The sequence below is a fragment of the Balaenoptera acutorostrata genome, chromosome 1 (assembly GCF_949987535.1).
Source record: "Balaenoptera acutorostrata chromosome 1, mBalAcu1.1, whole genome shotgun sequence".
Lineage (NCBI taxonomy): Eukaryota > Metazoa > Chordata > Mammalia > Artiodactyla > Balaenopteridae > Balaenoptera > Balaenoptera acutorostrata.
The window spans coordinates 79733324-79749412 of NC_080064.1; the positions used below are offsets into that span (position 1 = coordinate 79733324).

General features: G+C 36.0%; 1 protein-coding gene across 1 annotated transcript in view; it reads left to right on the forward strand.

Moving 5' to 3' along the window:
• The first annotated feature begins 706 nt into the window (after nucleotides 1-706).
• The window catches only part of ZNF326 (zinc finger protein 326), a 37330-nt gene continuing 21947 nt past the window's right edge, over nucleotides 707-16089 (forward strand). The window contains exons 1-6 of the mRNA XM_057555055.1: nucleotides 707-875; nucleotides 2808-2852; nucleotides 10268-10303; nucleotides 10399-10510; nucleotides 12645-13050; nucleotides 15411-15609. Of these exons, the coding sequence (XP_057411038.1) occupies nucleotides 860-875; nucleotides 2808-2852; nucleotides 10268-10303; nucleotides 10399-10510; nucleotides 12645-13050; nucleotides 15411-15609 (814 nt within the window). The 5' untranslated portion in view covers nucleotides 707-859. The remainder of the gene's footprint in view (nucleotides 876-2807; nucleotides 2853-10267; nucleotides 10304-10398; nucleotides 10511-12644; nucleotides 13051-15410; nucleotides 15610-16089) is intronic.

The following is a 16089-nucleotide window of genomic DNA, read 5'->3' on the forward strand; positions in this document are numbered from 1 at the left end:
GTTAGAATGACCTAACTGTTGTTTTTTTCCACATTGCCTTGTGGGTGAATGACTTTGCCCACTGTTCCCAACACTATTTCCAAAGTGACAATAATACAATGCTAATATGTATGTGTGTTTGCCCGTTGTTGTTCTTCAAGTTCTGGATGACTCCTGCCACAAATCTTCCCTGTTAACTTTTACAACATTTTTATTTTGCACCTTGAAACTCAGAACTTGATCATGGCCTGTGTTGGATCATACTCATAATTGTTTCCTATTTAGCAATCTGTTCTCCTCTGCTCACAGAGTTCTAAAAACGTCCTGGAATTCTGCGTCTCCACGACAGAAACTCCATAAGGATTTTAACATTTTCTGATCAGTCATCACCAGCCAATAAAAAGCAAAATGTCAGCACGTGGTATAATATATTAGTTCGGGCAGGAGGAAGATATTCCAACCAGATCCTTTCGCTCTTGCCAGAATCAAACATGGCGGGCCGCAGCCAGACCCTCCAGAACACCCAGCTCTCTTTCCCACGACCCCGGCCAGTCGCTGGGGCTCCTTTTTTTTTCCACCTTCCTTACCCCTCGTCCGCTCCGAGAGGGTCAGCACCTGGGAGCGTGACAGCTGACCTGCTTCCCGCCCCCACTCGAGGGCCCGCCCACCAGCCCGCGCCAGCCAATCGCAGGCCGCGCTGCGACGGTTGGCAGCGCCGGCCGGCCCCGCCTCCCAGCCTCGCTGTGGCCTGCGGCTCCTGGGCCGGTAGCGCCGTTCTTGATCGCGTTGACTGGCTGTGTGTAACCGCGGGTCACGGGTGTTCGCCTCCCGTCACAGCTCAGCCCAGCGCCGCCGAGGCCGTCGGCCCCGAGCCTCCGCCATGGACTTCGAGGACGGTAAGCGCGGCCTCTGGCTGGTCGCCGCGGCGGCGGGAGGCGGGGTGGCCTGCCCCGGGGGTCTGTTTACCGTCTCAAGATGGCCGTGTGGGCTTTGTTCTGCGGGCCCGGAGGCCGCCCGCCCGCCGCGGGCCCGGTGCCCGGAGTCGGCCTCTGTGGGGACTCGCGCGCCCGATCCCCCGGCCCGGCGCCCGCTGTGGCCCGTGACCCTGGAGTTCCGCGCCGGCCTCGGTGTGGGGAAGGACGCGCCCAAAGCGCCGCGGCCTCCGGACTCGGCCCCAGACTGGTCCCCGCCCCGCTGCGTGGAAATTGCCCCGACGCTTCCAACTTCCCGGTCTCGGGCTAAGCGGCGAGCGGGCCTCCCCTGCCGCGGCTCGCGCTCGCGCCGTGGGCAGCGATCCAGATCGTCCTTTTAGTCAATTCCCAAACCCAGGTTACTTCTCGCCAGATAGGATTTTCATAGGCTTGTTCACGGTCGTGTTCCTGGTTGTCTTAGTTTAAGATGAGTTTAAAGGGCATCTGTAAGTGATAAGTATAGGTAGATCTCTATCCGGAATGGAAAGTAAGGTATTTCTGGTTAGCAAACTGGGATATTTATCCACCAACAAACATTGCCCGGGCCTTAATCCCTAATTTGAAATACGTCTGTGAAGCAAAGCATTTTTCCCTGGACGGTGTATGGATGGGACTTAAGTTAGTCAGAGTTCTGGCACAGCATCACATGCCCTTCAAATTCAGACCTGTGCACAACCGCCTGGGTTGGACTTGCTGTTTAAATAAACCGTATTTTAGCAGGACCTTTCAGTCGTCTCTCAGGCCAGTTCTTTAAAGCATTTTCATAGGCTCACGAAGTAAAATTAATTTGGTTTTCACCTTGTCTTCAAATCTTGGCCAACTTTTATAGGAGCGGGTGTCAACGTAACATGAGTACGTAATGACAGCATTAGGGAGACATGAGAAGGGGTGTGAATAAACTGGATTTAGTCCTGAGTAACCAGGCATTTCTAAATAAAATCAGTTCACTACCTAGTTCTAAGCCTCTAACCCAACCCCCAGAATTATCTTTGAATGTGCTGTGAGTCCGGCTAAATGATCTTTTGATCTTTGATTTGATTTCATGCCACAAAAAGTTAAGGCTGTCAAATCTAAGTATATGAAAGGGGATTGGAATAACCCTTTTGTGGGTAGTTTTAAGTTACTTTGAAACAGGAAGTTTAGGTATTAACGGTAGCACACTCTGGTGTTTTTTTTGTTTTAGTTGGACTTTGACTAATCCTGTGTAGTGTAGTTGGATTCTATTGTATCCAAATGACCACTCTGTTAAATTCCTTTCTTTCAATATTTATTAGTAAAATTAACTAAAGAATTTAACAATTGCCAAATTCGTTTTGACAGAGAAATTATCAATATGATTTTTTTGTGATGATGCCACATCCTGGGTAGATATAGCACCACACATGTACACATATATGTATATACATTTCCCAGATAAGATCTTGAAATCTTTAGAGAGCAAGTTAAGTGCTAAAAGAAATATTAACTTGGAAAAAATTATATATTACATAGAATCAATTCTCAGATGTCCCTGCTTTTTGCATTATTTGATACATAATATATTTGCCTTCCTTTTTGTTACTCCGTATAAATCGGTACTGGATCCCCTTTTTTGGATGTTATTATATATTAGGTTTTATAAACTAATTTTTACACTACCATGATTTGGATGATAAACCTGCCATTTGGGGAGATAGTGAAAAGAAAGGGTTATGTATTTTCCCATATGAAATATTTATAATTATTTACACCCTATTTTTGCAGATAATTGCATTAATGGCATTTTAAAAATTGTGTTTGTTTTTAGTAGATGGGTATATAATTTCAGATATTTGCTAATATTGCACTAATTCCTTTCTGTTAAATGTGTCTTCATAGATTACACACACTCTGCTTGCAGAAATACTTATCAGAGCTTTAATGGTGAGTATCCTCTTTCATTTGCTCTGAAATAAGTTAAGGGAATGCATTTCAGTTTTTCTCTTCATCCATATAAAGTACCAATGTAAAAAGAGAATTGTGCCTTGTTTCAGTCATTGTTTGGTCTCTTGATGTATCAGTGTTAATGTTGTTATAATATATATATTATTTGAGTTAGAGAATTTGGGATCAGAAAAACTTAGGGCTATTCAGATTAATTTGACTCTGTTTTATTTGAATTATGAATCCTTTAATTTATTCCAAAAGGCCCTGACTGCACTGAGTGATGACTTAACAAGCAACTAGCTGAGTTATTTTTGTTGAATTAGAGGTTTTGGTACTGAGTAAAGTAGATTAAGTGGATTATTGGCTTTGTTTTATACTGCTGCTTTTGTAACATTTTGACCTTGTTTTTGAGGTCATTTGCTTTAATGTGTCCAAATGTGTTAGTACATAAAGAACTGTCTAGAGGAGCACATAAAGAAGCCTGATTATTTATTGACATAAGCATGACATTAGAGTTGTGACTACAGAGCTAGGTAAAATCATAAGAGGTATGCAGCATACAATTGGGGTGGTGTTTTGATAGTAATTAGAGTTAAGGCTTTACCAGACAGGATAATAACACAAAGAGAACATGGAACAATTCAAAGAGGTTAAAAAGCATTATATGAATGACACCAGGGAGTGGAATTAAATATCCTAATTGCCAGAGAAATGCAAAATTCAACTGTTGTACAGGATGTAATATATTCACTAAATAAAACTGAAGTAAATGTACTACTATGTAAAGAAGACCCATGTCATTTTATGGGAATAATTAACATTCAGTTAATTTCTATTTATCATCTCTAAGAATTTAGAGAAACTTTGAATTTGATGTTGACTAAAAAGGTTAAACATATAGGAAGTAGTCAGTGTATATTGAGTGCTGAAAAATATATTTTTGAGAAGCAGAGTGATATAATAAAATTACCAATAGAAGTTTAATTTGCATCCACATGTAGGTTAGATTGAAAACTGGAAAATTATCAAGAAGGCTGTTTCGTAAATTCAGGTGTAAGGATTTTAGACCTTGAACTTGGGAGGTGATGATAGTAATTTAAAAAATATTAAGCTATTTCTTGAGAAAATTAGCAAAACTTTCAGGCTGCCTAGTAGTGAGTAGAAAATTGAGAAGGATGAATAAAAATGAATCCAGGATTTTAAACTGGAGTCAGTAGGACTAGTACTTTTACCAAAGAGGTTTGGAATAATAGAAGGCCGTGATCTCCAGTAGGATGTAACAGAGAGCTGAATTTAATGCCTAAATATAGGGCTTTGAAATGCAGAATCATAGAGGGCCAGAAGTTTATTTTCTTAATGTACAGTGTTGCAAAAAGAGCTTCAGAAATTTCTGTCACTAATGTTATGACCTTCTTTTTAAAACATGCACTTTATTTTTGTATAATTTTATTTTTGTATAATTTTTATTTTGTATAATTGACATATAACATTATATTAGTTTCAGGTGTACAACATAATGATCCCATATTTGTATACATTGTGAAATGATCACCACAATAAGTCTAGTTACCATCTATCACCATACATAGTTTTCCTGTAATGAGAACTTTTAAGATTTACTTTCTTAGCAACTGTCAAATATGCAATACACTATTACAAACTATAGTCACTGTGCTATACATTACATCCCCATGACTTATGTATTTTATAACTAGAAGTTTGTACCTTCTGACTCCCTTCACCCATTTCACCCACTCTTATACCTACCCCCCTTCTCTGGCAACCACCAATCTGTTATATCCACGAGCTTGGCTTTTTTGTTTGTTTTGTTTTGATTTGATTTGTTTTTTTTTAGGTTCTACGTATAAGTGAAATCATACAATATTTATCTTTCTTTGTCTGATTTATTTCACTTAGCATATGCCCTCAAGGTCTATCCATGTTGCAAATGGCAAGATTCCATTCTTTTTCATGGCTAAGTAATATTTCATGTATATACATACATATATATCACATCACATTATCTTTATCCATTAATCTATTGATGGGCACTTGGGTTATTCCATATCTTGGCTATTGTAAATAATGCTGCAGTGAAAATGGGGGTGCATATATCTTTTCAAATTAGTTTTTTACTAATGTTAGGACGTATTTTTCTCTTAATTTTAGTTCCAATAGTGGTTCTCATTTAAGGGTGATTGTTAGACTTCCCTGTGGAGCTGTTTCAAAGTGTATCTGTTTAGGTCATACTCTAGTCCCCTTGAATCTTAATTTTTAGGGTAAATGGTCCCAACTATGTAAGTTTTAAAGAACTACTTTGAATGATTTTGGAATGCACCTTTAGGTAAAGACCACTGCTTGACACCACTTTGAGGTCTAAGTTATCTACATTTTATAAATGAGGAACTTAATTTCAGGGATGTAATTTGACTTCAACAGATATTTATTGAGTGCTATGTATCAGATATTGTTCTTGGAGCTAGCAATATAGCAGTGACCAAAATGGACAAATATTCCTGCCTTTGTGAAGTGTACGGTCTAGTAGGGTGAAATAGACAGTAAACAAGAAGTAATATATATTGTACTATTGCAATTGCTAGGGAGAATAATAACACAGGGCAGGGTGTGTGTGTGCGCGTGTGTTACAATTTTAAAGAGATTAGCTAGCGAAAACCTCACTAAAAGGGTAACTTTTGAGCATAGATTTGAGGGAGATGAGGATGCAAGCCATGAAGCTATCTAGGGGAAGAATGCTGTAGACTTTAGGAAATAAAAGGTATGTAGTAGTTACCAGTTGAAGCCAACAATGCATTGATTGTTAGTGTTGTATTTTCCAACAACTGAAATGAAGTAGAAGACACTGGAAAACATGTCAAGATACAAATTTCTTGGAAGGAAGTTGTATTTCCAGTGTCTCCTTATTTCCTTCTTGCTTTAAAATAATTCTTCTTATGTAAATAGCAGACAAAAAAAGGGAAAGCATTTTGGGTAGAGGGAAAGCAGGAACAAAGGTAGGGCTGAGTACACTGTGCTTCAGAGAGACTTAAGAAGATGGACTTGACTACAGATGATTTTTGCTGAGTAATCTTAAAACAAGGTTAGAATAGTGAGGTGTAGCCAGAAGGCATTGAAAGTCAAAGACAATTTGCTTATATCTAGGAAGCAATAGAAAGTGAAGACCTGAAAGAGTTGAGCGTGTGAGCAACACAGATACAGAAGAAGAGCATTCCAGGCAGAGGGAATAGCAGGTGCAAAAATGCCTGTTGTAGTCTAGGAACAGCAAGGAACCTAGTATAGCTAGAGTGGAGTAAGGGGAGACCATAGATGATGAAATTAAGAGGCAATGGGATAGATAAAGTTAAGAGGTAATGGGCAGGATTTCTCAACTTTGGCACTGTTGACGTTTTGGACTAGATAATTTTTCATTGTGGTGGAATGTGCTGTGCATTGTGGAATGTTTTAGCAGCATCCTTGGCCTGTGTCATTTGATGCAGGTAGCACCCACTACCCATTTTGGTGACAGCCAAAAATGTTTTCAGACATTACCAAATGTCCTCTGGGGGGCAGAATTGCCCGTGGGTAAGGACCACTGGTGTAGGGCCTTATAGATTATCTTAAGGCTTTAGCTTTTACTTGGATAAGATGGGAAGCCATTGGAAAGTACTGAGCATTGAACATAATTTAACTTACATTTTAACAGAATTCTTCTAGCTATTTTCTTCACAATAAACAGAAAGGGAGGGAGCAGAAGTGGAAGCAGGAAAACCAGTTGGGAGGCTGTTGCAATAATGTAGGTGAGAGATGCTGGTGGCCTGCACCATGATGCTAGTAGTGTGGAGGTGGTAAAAAGTGGTCTCATTCACGACTTAGTGTCATACAACTTGTTAGTTATTTTGATCATAAGTCAGTTGTTTTTTCATACTACTACACAGCTCTTATCTTGTGATTTAATTATACATGAGTTTTAACATTTGTTGAGCTTATCATTTATATGATAGCGTAATCAAAGCAATAGAATAGATATGATTTAAAATATGTCAGTTTAATTTTTGAGTGAGTTACTTTCATTTAATATATTTTTTTATTCAGAAATAGTTGATGGATTACTATATGTTTCAGGTGTATAACATAGTGATTCACAATTTTTAAAGGTTATATTCCATTTATAGTTATTGTACAATACTGGCTGTATTCCCTGTGTTGTACAGTATATCCTTGTTCTCATTTAATATTAATAGTAAAGGTATGTTATAGTCTTACAACTTTATTTTTAAAGTGATTTTTAAATTCATTCCATAACCTGGAAGAATATTGTTTATATATAAATGGTCATCTTATAGAATCTATATCCCTATAATCACACTGATTATATGCAATACGTATAAAGACTTTTCCTCTTTTCCTTCTTAATTAACTGAATAGTAACAGTAGTATGAACAGTAAGCCCAAGTCATTGCTATGTAAAGATAGCTCTATTAATTTTTGTGTACTCCACAGTGCCTGGCACAAGGTGAGTGTTCATAAGTGTTAGTAATTTATGACTCTGTAGTGAAATAAAAACACACAGAATCAAAAAACTGAAAAATTTAGTATCCAAAGGCAGCCTCTGCTGACTCAAAATAGAAATGAGCAGAAATAACAAAATACAAGTTTTTTTGTTTTGTGTACCTAACTGAACCTAACTCTAAAATTACGTTTTAATATGAGGCCTTTAGAGGAAAGCTTTTTATTTTGAAAACTTTATTTTAATGTCAAAATTGTCCCCTATATGAGATATGAGCAAATTATATTGTATAATTACCAACTCTAAAGACAGATAGCTGACTATTTTATCAGTCTAGAACTGTGTTATCTGATATGGTAGACACCAACCTCGTATGACTATTGAGCACTTGCAGTGTGGAGAGTCTGAATTGAGGTATGCTGTCTTAGTCTTAGTATGAACTTGACTTGAAGTCTTAGTATGAACAAAAAACAATGTAAACTATCTCAGTACTTTCTGTATATTGATAAACTTTTTGTTCTATTAAAATCCATTTGTATGCCTTGCACTTTGAATGGATCTTTTTACGATTTATGATCCTGTAGTATCAGACATTAGTTATTTGAAAAGTACTGGTTTATTGAGTTATTCAGATTTTCCAAATATTGACAGATTTTATGGTACAATGTAAAAAGTCATATTCAGTAATACTAGTATCAATTTTATCAGAAAAACCTTTAAGAATTGGGAAGCTGTCAAGCTCAAGTTTTATAAAATTCTAATTTTCACGTGAGAGCTTGAATTTCATCTTTGGCAACAAATATTGTCACCTGTTTTCTTTGAAGTGAGTTTCACTTCATTTTTGAGAAAGTGTCTGCCAGATGCTCAAGTCTGAAAGCCATAGTTTTTGAATGTCAGTCTTTCCTTTTAGTAAAAACAGTATTCCTTGTAAAAGTGGCTAATTCAATGGCTTTTCCTGGAGAGAACTATGGCACTTAATGGAACTTTATGCACTGATATGCAACAAAATTGCTTTACATATACTTTCCATTTTACTGCGCAGAATATCATAAAGAGAGTGTACTCAAAGGTCATGATTTAATAAAATTAATAATTCTTACTGCTTCATCAAGGACATTCTTTAAGCAATGATGGCATTTTTATTTTATTATTTTTTACTGCAAGTGTGCAGTACAACTACTAGTGTGGTCTGGTGTCACTGCCTTTATTTGTGCTATAGCACCAACAGTTTTATCCACCAGTGCTTTTGCATCTTCAATGCAAAAAAATTTTCAACACTGTGAAAAAGGCAGATAATATCTTAGTACTATTTATAAAAATAGTTTGACCTTGTGGACCCTCTGAAGGGGTCCTGGCAAGTCTCAGTAGTCAACAGGCTATTGAAAAGTGCTGTCCTAGGGTGCATAAAAAATTTGTAAAAAATCAGACCCTGACCGCAAGTCCAGTGTACATTTAAAATGAGGCCACAGGACTTCCCTGGCAGTCCAGTGGTTAAGACTTCATGCTTCCAGGGGACACAGGTTCCATCCCTGGTTGGGGAACTAAGATCTCCATATGCCGCGTGGTGCAGCCAAAAAAAAAAATGAGGCCACAAATAACAGAATACTGTATAAGGCAGAGTATCATAAATACCATGTAAGAGCTACAGAGTTTTGTAGATATTCAAAAGAAAGAGATGATAATCAACTGAGACAACATCAGTAAAAATGTTCTTGAAAGGATTAGTATTTGAAATGGACTTTAAAAGATTAGAAAATTTCAACAAGCCGATATTTGGGGTGGTAGAAGAGAGCGTTTCATGAAGAAGCAACAGCACGAAGCTAGAGGGGTGGTTATTTATGAGACTTTGGGAAAATCATTTCATCTCTTTGGACTTTTTAGTTCCATAATCTATAACATGAAACGATTAAATTTGATCATTTAGGTTGCTTTCAGGTTTAAAGTTGCAAGATTTTGTTGTTAGGACCAGAAATCATATTTATATGATTATAATTAAAATTTAGTGTTTTTAAAAAATAAAAATTAATGTATTTGCTCCGTGTATATTCTTACATTTATTAGTGCATAAAACTTGGAGAGGGTGATAAATGAAGGATCTTAAAGGACTTTATAGGAAACACATTCTGAATGGTTTTTAAATTTTTTCAGTTTTATAATCATAGTAAATTCATTTTATTACCTCTTTTGTTGTATTTGTTTTTCATGTCAGAGGTTGGGATGTAAGTGGAATTACAGTGTAATAAAATATACTTAAGTGCCTCGATTGTATCATAATTTTTTTTAGTGTCTGCATTGCTAGAATTCACATTCATTCCCTTTATTCAAAGTATTTGAGGATTTAAATATTTGTTGAGTCATTATTTATAGGCACAGTACCACAGATAGGCCCTACTCTGATTTTACTTTTTAAAGATACCAATTTCAGTTACTGTATGAACTAATTTCAGTTGGGCTAGTTTAAAATGTGGCTGCTTCTGAGTTTTTAGACATTTTGAGAGGAGTTAGATGTACAAGACTATACTTGTAACAAAAATTTTTCCTTTTGACATTATTAAATACTGACTTTTCTTGAGAATAGGAATTATTAATTATGTACCATGTAGCACCTAACACAGGGCCTTGTGGTAGTACCCTAGTCAAATAAACATTGGCTATATTGAAGATAATTTTAATATAGAACTTTTTAATTGATAATGTTTTTCTTTGAAAAATTAGGTTTCATTAGCAAATCTGATTTTTCAGTAGATTATAATCTGTGTGTTTTTTCCTTCAGTGTCTATTGTGACTTTACCTTAAATGTTAATGATGAATTAACATCTCAGATGATTGATATGAATATCTTGTGTTTTATGCAAAGATTCCTGAAGAGAATGGTATCTTACTGACCTTTTGCTATTGACTCTTTTAGGAATGGATCGTGATTATGGCCCCGGATCTTATGGAGGTCTGACATTCAAGGATATTTATCTAAAAATTCTTCTTTTGAGTGCCAGTAAAGGTGAGCGTCATTTAATTTTTTTCTTTTTAAACTCTTTGTAGGGATGGATCGTGACTATGGCCATGGATCCTGTGGGGGTCAAAGATCCATGGACTCCTACCTAAACCAGTCATATGGCATGGACAGTCACAGTGGTGGTGGTGGGGGTAGCAGGTAAATTGCTTCATCACTTGGCCAAATAATTAGATGACTGTAAGATTCTGGATATTCTAATTTCCTATTCCATAGGCATGTGACGCTACTTGAACTTTGCTATTTAGAATCACCTTAAATGTTGAAAGGTGTTAATGGTTCTAAAAATTATCTCAGCATCACTGGCAGACATTAGGAAAATCTCAGGAAAACCTTTATCATTTCATTATAATAGAGTAAGATTTTCTGTCTTTAGCAGTGAGCATTTTTTTTTTTTTACTTCTTTTACTTTTAACTGCTTACCAATCAGAGTGTCCTGAACAAATGATATAAAAATGTTATTGGAAATATTACTTGTGAAGCTTTTTGTTATGAATTTCCAAAAATCTTTACTACTATAAAGCAGCAAAGCAGTCTTTGACTAGAATGGGTTTAACTGAACCAGTCTAGCAACATTCAATTTCTAAGAAACATTTAAAATAGTTATTCTTTTAATTTTAATTTTAATTTTAAAGTAAGTTACAAGAGCATTTTGTAATAATAAAAGTGTTCTTTAAATCATGTCCAGATTATTTATTGGCAGGTACTGCTTATACCAGAAACACTTGCGCTCTAGACTAGGAACATTATACTAAAGCCATGAGTATGATACCTTTGCTTATTTTAATGCAGTAGAATTTAGATTGTACTTATGTTTCACTGTTAATGCTGTGTAAAGCTTAAAACTAGTTGAACTCCTACAGGCTTAGGGTTGACCACATTTCAGGTCAAGGGGGGGTCTACTTTTTAAGGCACAAAGATTCGTACTAGATATAAGTAAAACTAGTTAGGAAACATTTGAAAGTATTGTCCTTCTTCATAAATTGAAGGATCTGGATTCCTTAAGGATGGACCGAATGATGCTTACTTTTCTTTTTTCTGCTTCAAGTGTGCCATTATGGTTTATAGTAGAGAAAAATCAAGAAAATAGATACAACAATTTTGCTTACGTGATAGATGTTTTGAAAAATGTAGTTGAAAAGAGGAATAATTTTTATATGGTTACTAGGATTCAGAAGTAAATAGTACCTTCTATTTAGTGATCTGTAAATAATTGAAGTAATGTAACACATTTAAATGTTTTACCATATCTCTTCCTGCCCTATTACATTGTAAATGTAATGTGCGTAAACTATGTAGATGTTATCATTTATCTCGTGTAATTGTGGGCCTTTATAAAACTATGTTGTAAGATAAGCGACTTTTGTAATCCATGCCTTGGTGAGAAGTAAGATGATTTGTTTCTTCTGTTGACTCTATTAAAACCTTGAGGAGACTGTACACTCCCTTTTTTAGAGTAGCTTTATGTGATAATTTTATGTGATACTAGGGAATAATTTTTTGATACTAGGGAATAATTTTTCAAATAATTTTGAAGACCTTATAAAATGTATTCTTTCTAATCTGCCTTGAAAATTCATATGCAGAGGGTATATGTTGGTGGTCTTTTACTTTTATGTTCTATTTTATGTGCTTATCCTTCTAGATTTGTTAGATTTATTAGTCTGCAAGTAAAAAGTGACTGAGGATTGATTATTGACCTTAACCAAAGTTTGGCAGGTTGCCAAACTTTATAACCAATTTTGACTGCTGTAGACACAATGAAGCAGTTTTGTCATATAGATTATTGGGGGTGCAAATGGATCTCTTCTGTGTCACAAGTAGCCTACATCTGTGTAGTCTTCAATTTGTGTCCCTATTGAAAGCCAAAATATTGTAAATATTTTGTATTTTCCAGTATTAGGGATGGATTCAAAGAAAGTTTGAGTAGTTTGTGAACTTTAACAAATGACTTTTCCCAAGACTAGGGCTGGGCTTAAATAATGACAGACAAATCTTTTCTTTCTAATAAAATAGAAAGCTGCCAAAAAGCAGATTTTTAAGCTAAGGTTTACTTAACTCAATTCATATTTAAACACTGACTCAGATAGCTTTCTATCTGGTCTCATGTTGAACTGCCCAGCCCTAATCAAGTGTGAACAAAAGTAGAACTGTGCAAACCAATATGGTATAAATGAATTTTAGTTGATAAATGTCATCTGATAATTTGTCTTTTGAATTGTCTAACATTAGTAAGCTTACTTTTGTTTTTTCCCTCACTGTGCAACTCTTCCAGGTTTGGACCTTATGAGTCTTACGACTCCAGGTCTTCTCTGGGTGGGCGAGATCTGTACAGATCTGGCTATGGTTTTAATGAACCCGAACAAAGCCGCTTCGGAGGTAGTTATGGTGGTCGATTTGAGAGCTCCTACCGGAATAGCCTTGACTCTTTCGGAGGTAGAAACCAGGGCGGGTCTAGCTGGGAAGCACCTTACTCCCGTTCAAAATTGAGGCCTGGGTTTATGGAGGACAGAGGAAGAGAGAATTACTCTTCCTACAGCAGTTTTTCTTCACCCCATATGAAGCCTGCACCTGTAGGCTCTCGGGGGAGAGGAACGCCTGCTTATCCTGAAAGTACGTTTGGAAGCAGAAACTATGATGCTTTTGGAGGACCATCAACAGGCAGAGGCCGAGGCCGAGGAGTAAGTACAACAGAATCTTTTCAGATTCTTTTCACTAGTCACTCTTTTAAACCCTTTCAAGACCATGGTTTTCAACTAGAATAAACACTGTTCATCCCAGTGTATTTTGAAGAAAAGCTGAGTCCTAAGCATAATTTTTAGGTTGCCTATAAAAGTTTTTCCACCTCAGAAAATATGTGGCAGTGTGAGATGACTGTTCATAAAGTTTTGCCAAATCTCCCTTTATTAAAAAGGTGAGGATATTAGGTTTGGTCTAAAAGGGGTTAAAAGGAGTTGCATTTTTCCTTGTAAACACTAGCAGTTTTGCTAGTGGGACAGTTCTTGGATTATGTAAAGGTAATGAACCCTTTTGGAGTTTTTGAGTAGGTTAAAGGTGCAATGTATGATAAAATGTGTATACTTTGCTGCTAAACTCTAGCACGTAGAATTTCTTCAAAGCTTCATGTTTCACATTAAACACAAGAGACTAAAAGTCGGTGATAGTTGAGGGTAGCTTAGCCATGTTTACATGGTGAAGAAGTTGATATGTATAATAGGTTGTAGATGATTTGTGGTCAGTATAATTTTGCTAACTTACTCTCTTACAGTATGTCCTATTGCTGGGTGTTCTGTTTTACCTGTGTCACTAGTTTTACTATTGAGAAATAATTTCCTCCCTGTATAAACACGTCTACGGCTTCTTCCTAGGAAGTAATATTTTGTAAATTACTGCTTAAATGAGTAAATATACTAGTCTTCAAGTATTTAATTTCAGGATATCTAGTATAAAGATTATGCCTTACATCCTCAGGTAACTTGACTGACATGAAATTTTACCTAGTAAGTGTATGTAGATTGTGGAGTTATTATGCACTTTGATCCTGTAAAGAATATTGTATTTTTGCTATAATGTGAGGAGTGTTTTATTCTTTTTAAGTCAGTTGCTCTTAATATTCTGTTTGCAAAGGAAAGTACTTCTGATAAAAAATGCTGTAGGGCACATATTTTTGACTGCTCACTAGCCTTTGGTACATCAGTGTAGTTTGTCATATTTGTGTAGAAATTTTACATTTATAACAGTTGCTCTTTACTTATGTAAAATGCATTGCACCTTTAATGGATAATTGATGAAGACTTTTCTGATGTGACTATGTAAATTACCTGGAAACACTAATTTATTCAAGTCTACTAGGTTAGATAGGTATTCCTAAGCATTATATAGAAATGTAAGCAACTGATATGTTGCTATTCTACCATGCTTCATGATTGTAGATTAATTGAAAATAGTTGGGATAATAGGCTTTGGGTTTTGAAATTGAAAATCTATTCCAGTTGGAAAATTTGGAAAACTCTTAACGTTTTCCATTAAGCAAATGATTTTTTTCTCAATGAGACTTCAAATATCAATTTTGTTTTCATGATAGAAAAACAGGTATTCCTGTTCTTTGTTTCCACCATTCTAGTCGGAATGGACTTTTCTTTCTTTCTTCCTGTTAATGACATAGATGAATCAATAGGGCTTTCTTTTTTAATCTTCACTTGTACAATTCCCATTGGATCCTTCTCTTCAGATTGCTCCTCAATCTTTATCTTCTAAAAGTAGGGTTAGTAGAGTAAATTTCTATGAACATGTGGCCTCTTGGTGTAGTGGATTTTGTTAACGACAAGAGAAGAGGAAGGGACACAAAGAGTCGTTTGTTGCATGACTCTTCGTCTGTAAACTTTTGCTTCTTGGGCTTCTGGGTCAGAATATGTTTCTCTAGGTAAGAATGTGAATGGAACGTCAGATGCAATTCTTTATCTGAAGTGTGTCTTGGAAGTTGATGCATGGTTATGCTTTAACTCTCCTATTTCATACTAATGTTCCATCTCGCCTTCTCATCCCTTTTTCAGCAGGGAGAAATCCTAAATCATTTCTGGATCTTTTTTTACTTCAAACTTCAAATATGGTCTTCTTTGTGTATCTTAGTTTTAAGCCAGGTTTTAGTAAAATAAAGATTTCTTTTAAGGTCTTTTCATGGGAAAACATCGATTAGGAACTCTGAAGAGGAGTTGTCAGAGAGTTGTACAAGTGGTAATATTCTGACAGGCACATATGTTGTTTATGATCTCAAGTAATTTTGAATTGTAAGAATCAAAAAATAGGAAATATTCATATTTGTTCTTCTGGAAATAAAAATACTAATTCAGTGGATTTGAGCTCATGTAATAATTTACAAAGTTTCTCAATGTATTTATTCAGAGTGGACTTGTAAAATTTAGTTGCATTCTGAGGGATTTTCAGGTGAAAAATTTTAGATAGGTAACATGTAAATTATATATGAATTCATATGTTATCTTTGGATATTGTGCTAATATTTCTTGATTTCACAAATTTGCAGCATATGAGTGATTTTGGAAGCATTCATAGACCTGGAATTGTTGTTGACTATCAAAACAAACCCACCAATGTGACAGTTACTGCTGCAAGAGGAATAAAGAGAAAAATGATGCAACCATTTAATAAGCCTGGTGGAACCTTTATCAAGAAACCCAAGCTAGCAAAACCTGTGGAGAAGATGAGCCTCAGCAAATCACCCAGTAAGTAAGAAAACATAACCTTGCTATGGTTCAAGGTACTTCTTATTTTTTTTAACTCAGTGCATTTAGATAATTTTTTCATGTTCACATAGAGAAACAGTATAATAATTACAGTTGTAGAAATCAGATCTGCAGATGCCCTAATCAGTCATGGATATCAAAATTACCGAAAGATACTTTTTAAATTCACATGCCCTGGTTCACCCCTCTTCGCTAAATCTTAATTTAGAGTGGAGCCAGAACGTCTATATTTTTAAAAAGACCTCACACATGATTTTGATTCAGACTCCTTTCTTGGGTGTTATATTTATTGTTGGATATATTATTGAAGAAGTGGTATGTTACATTACATAGAATCCCCTTCATGAGGTCAAAGGCCAGAAATTTTTCATGGTCCTTGGTACCAGGAAAAGCTGTGTATTCTTCTAGAAAATTAATTTGCTTTTTATCTTCTGGACATGATTATTCTTAGAGATAATC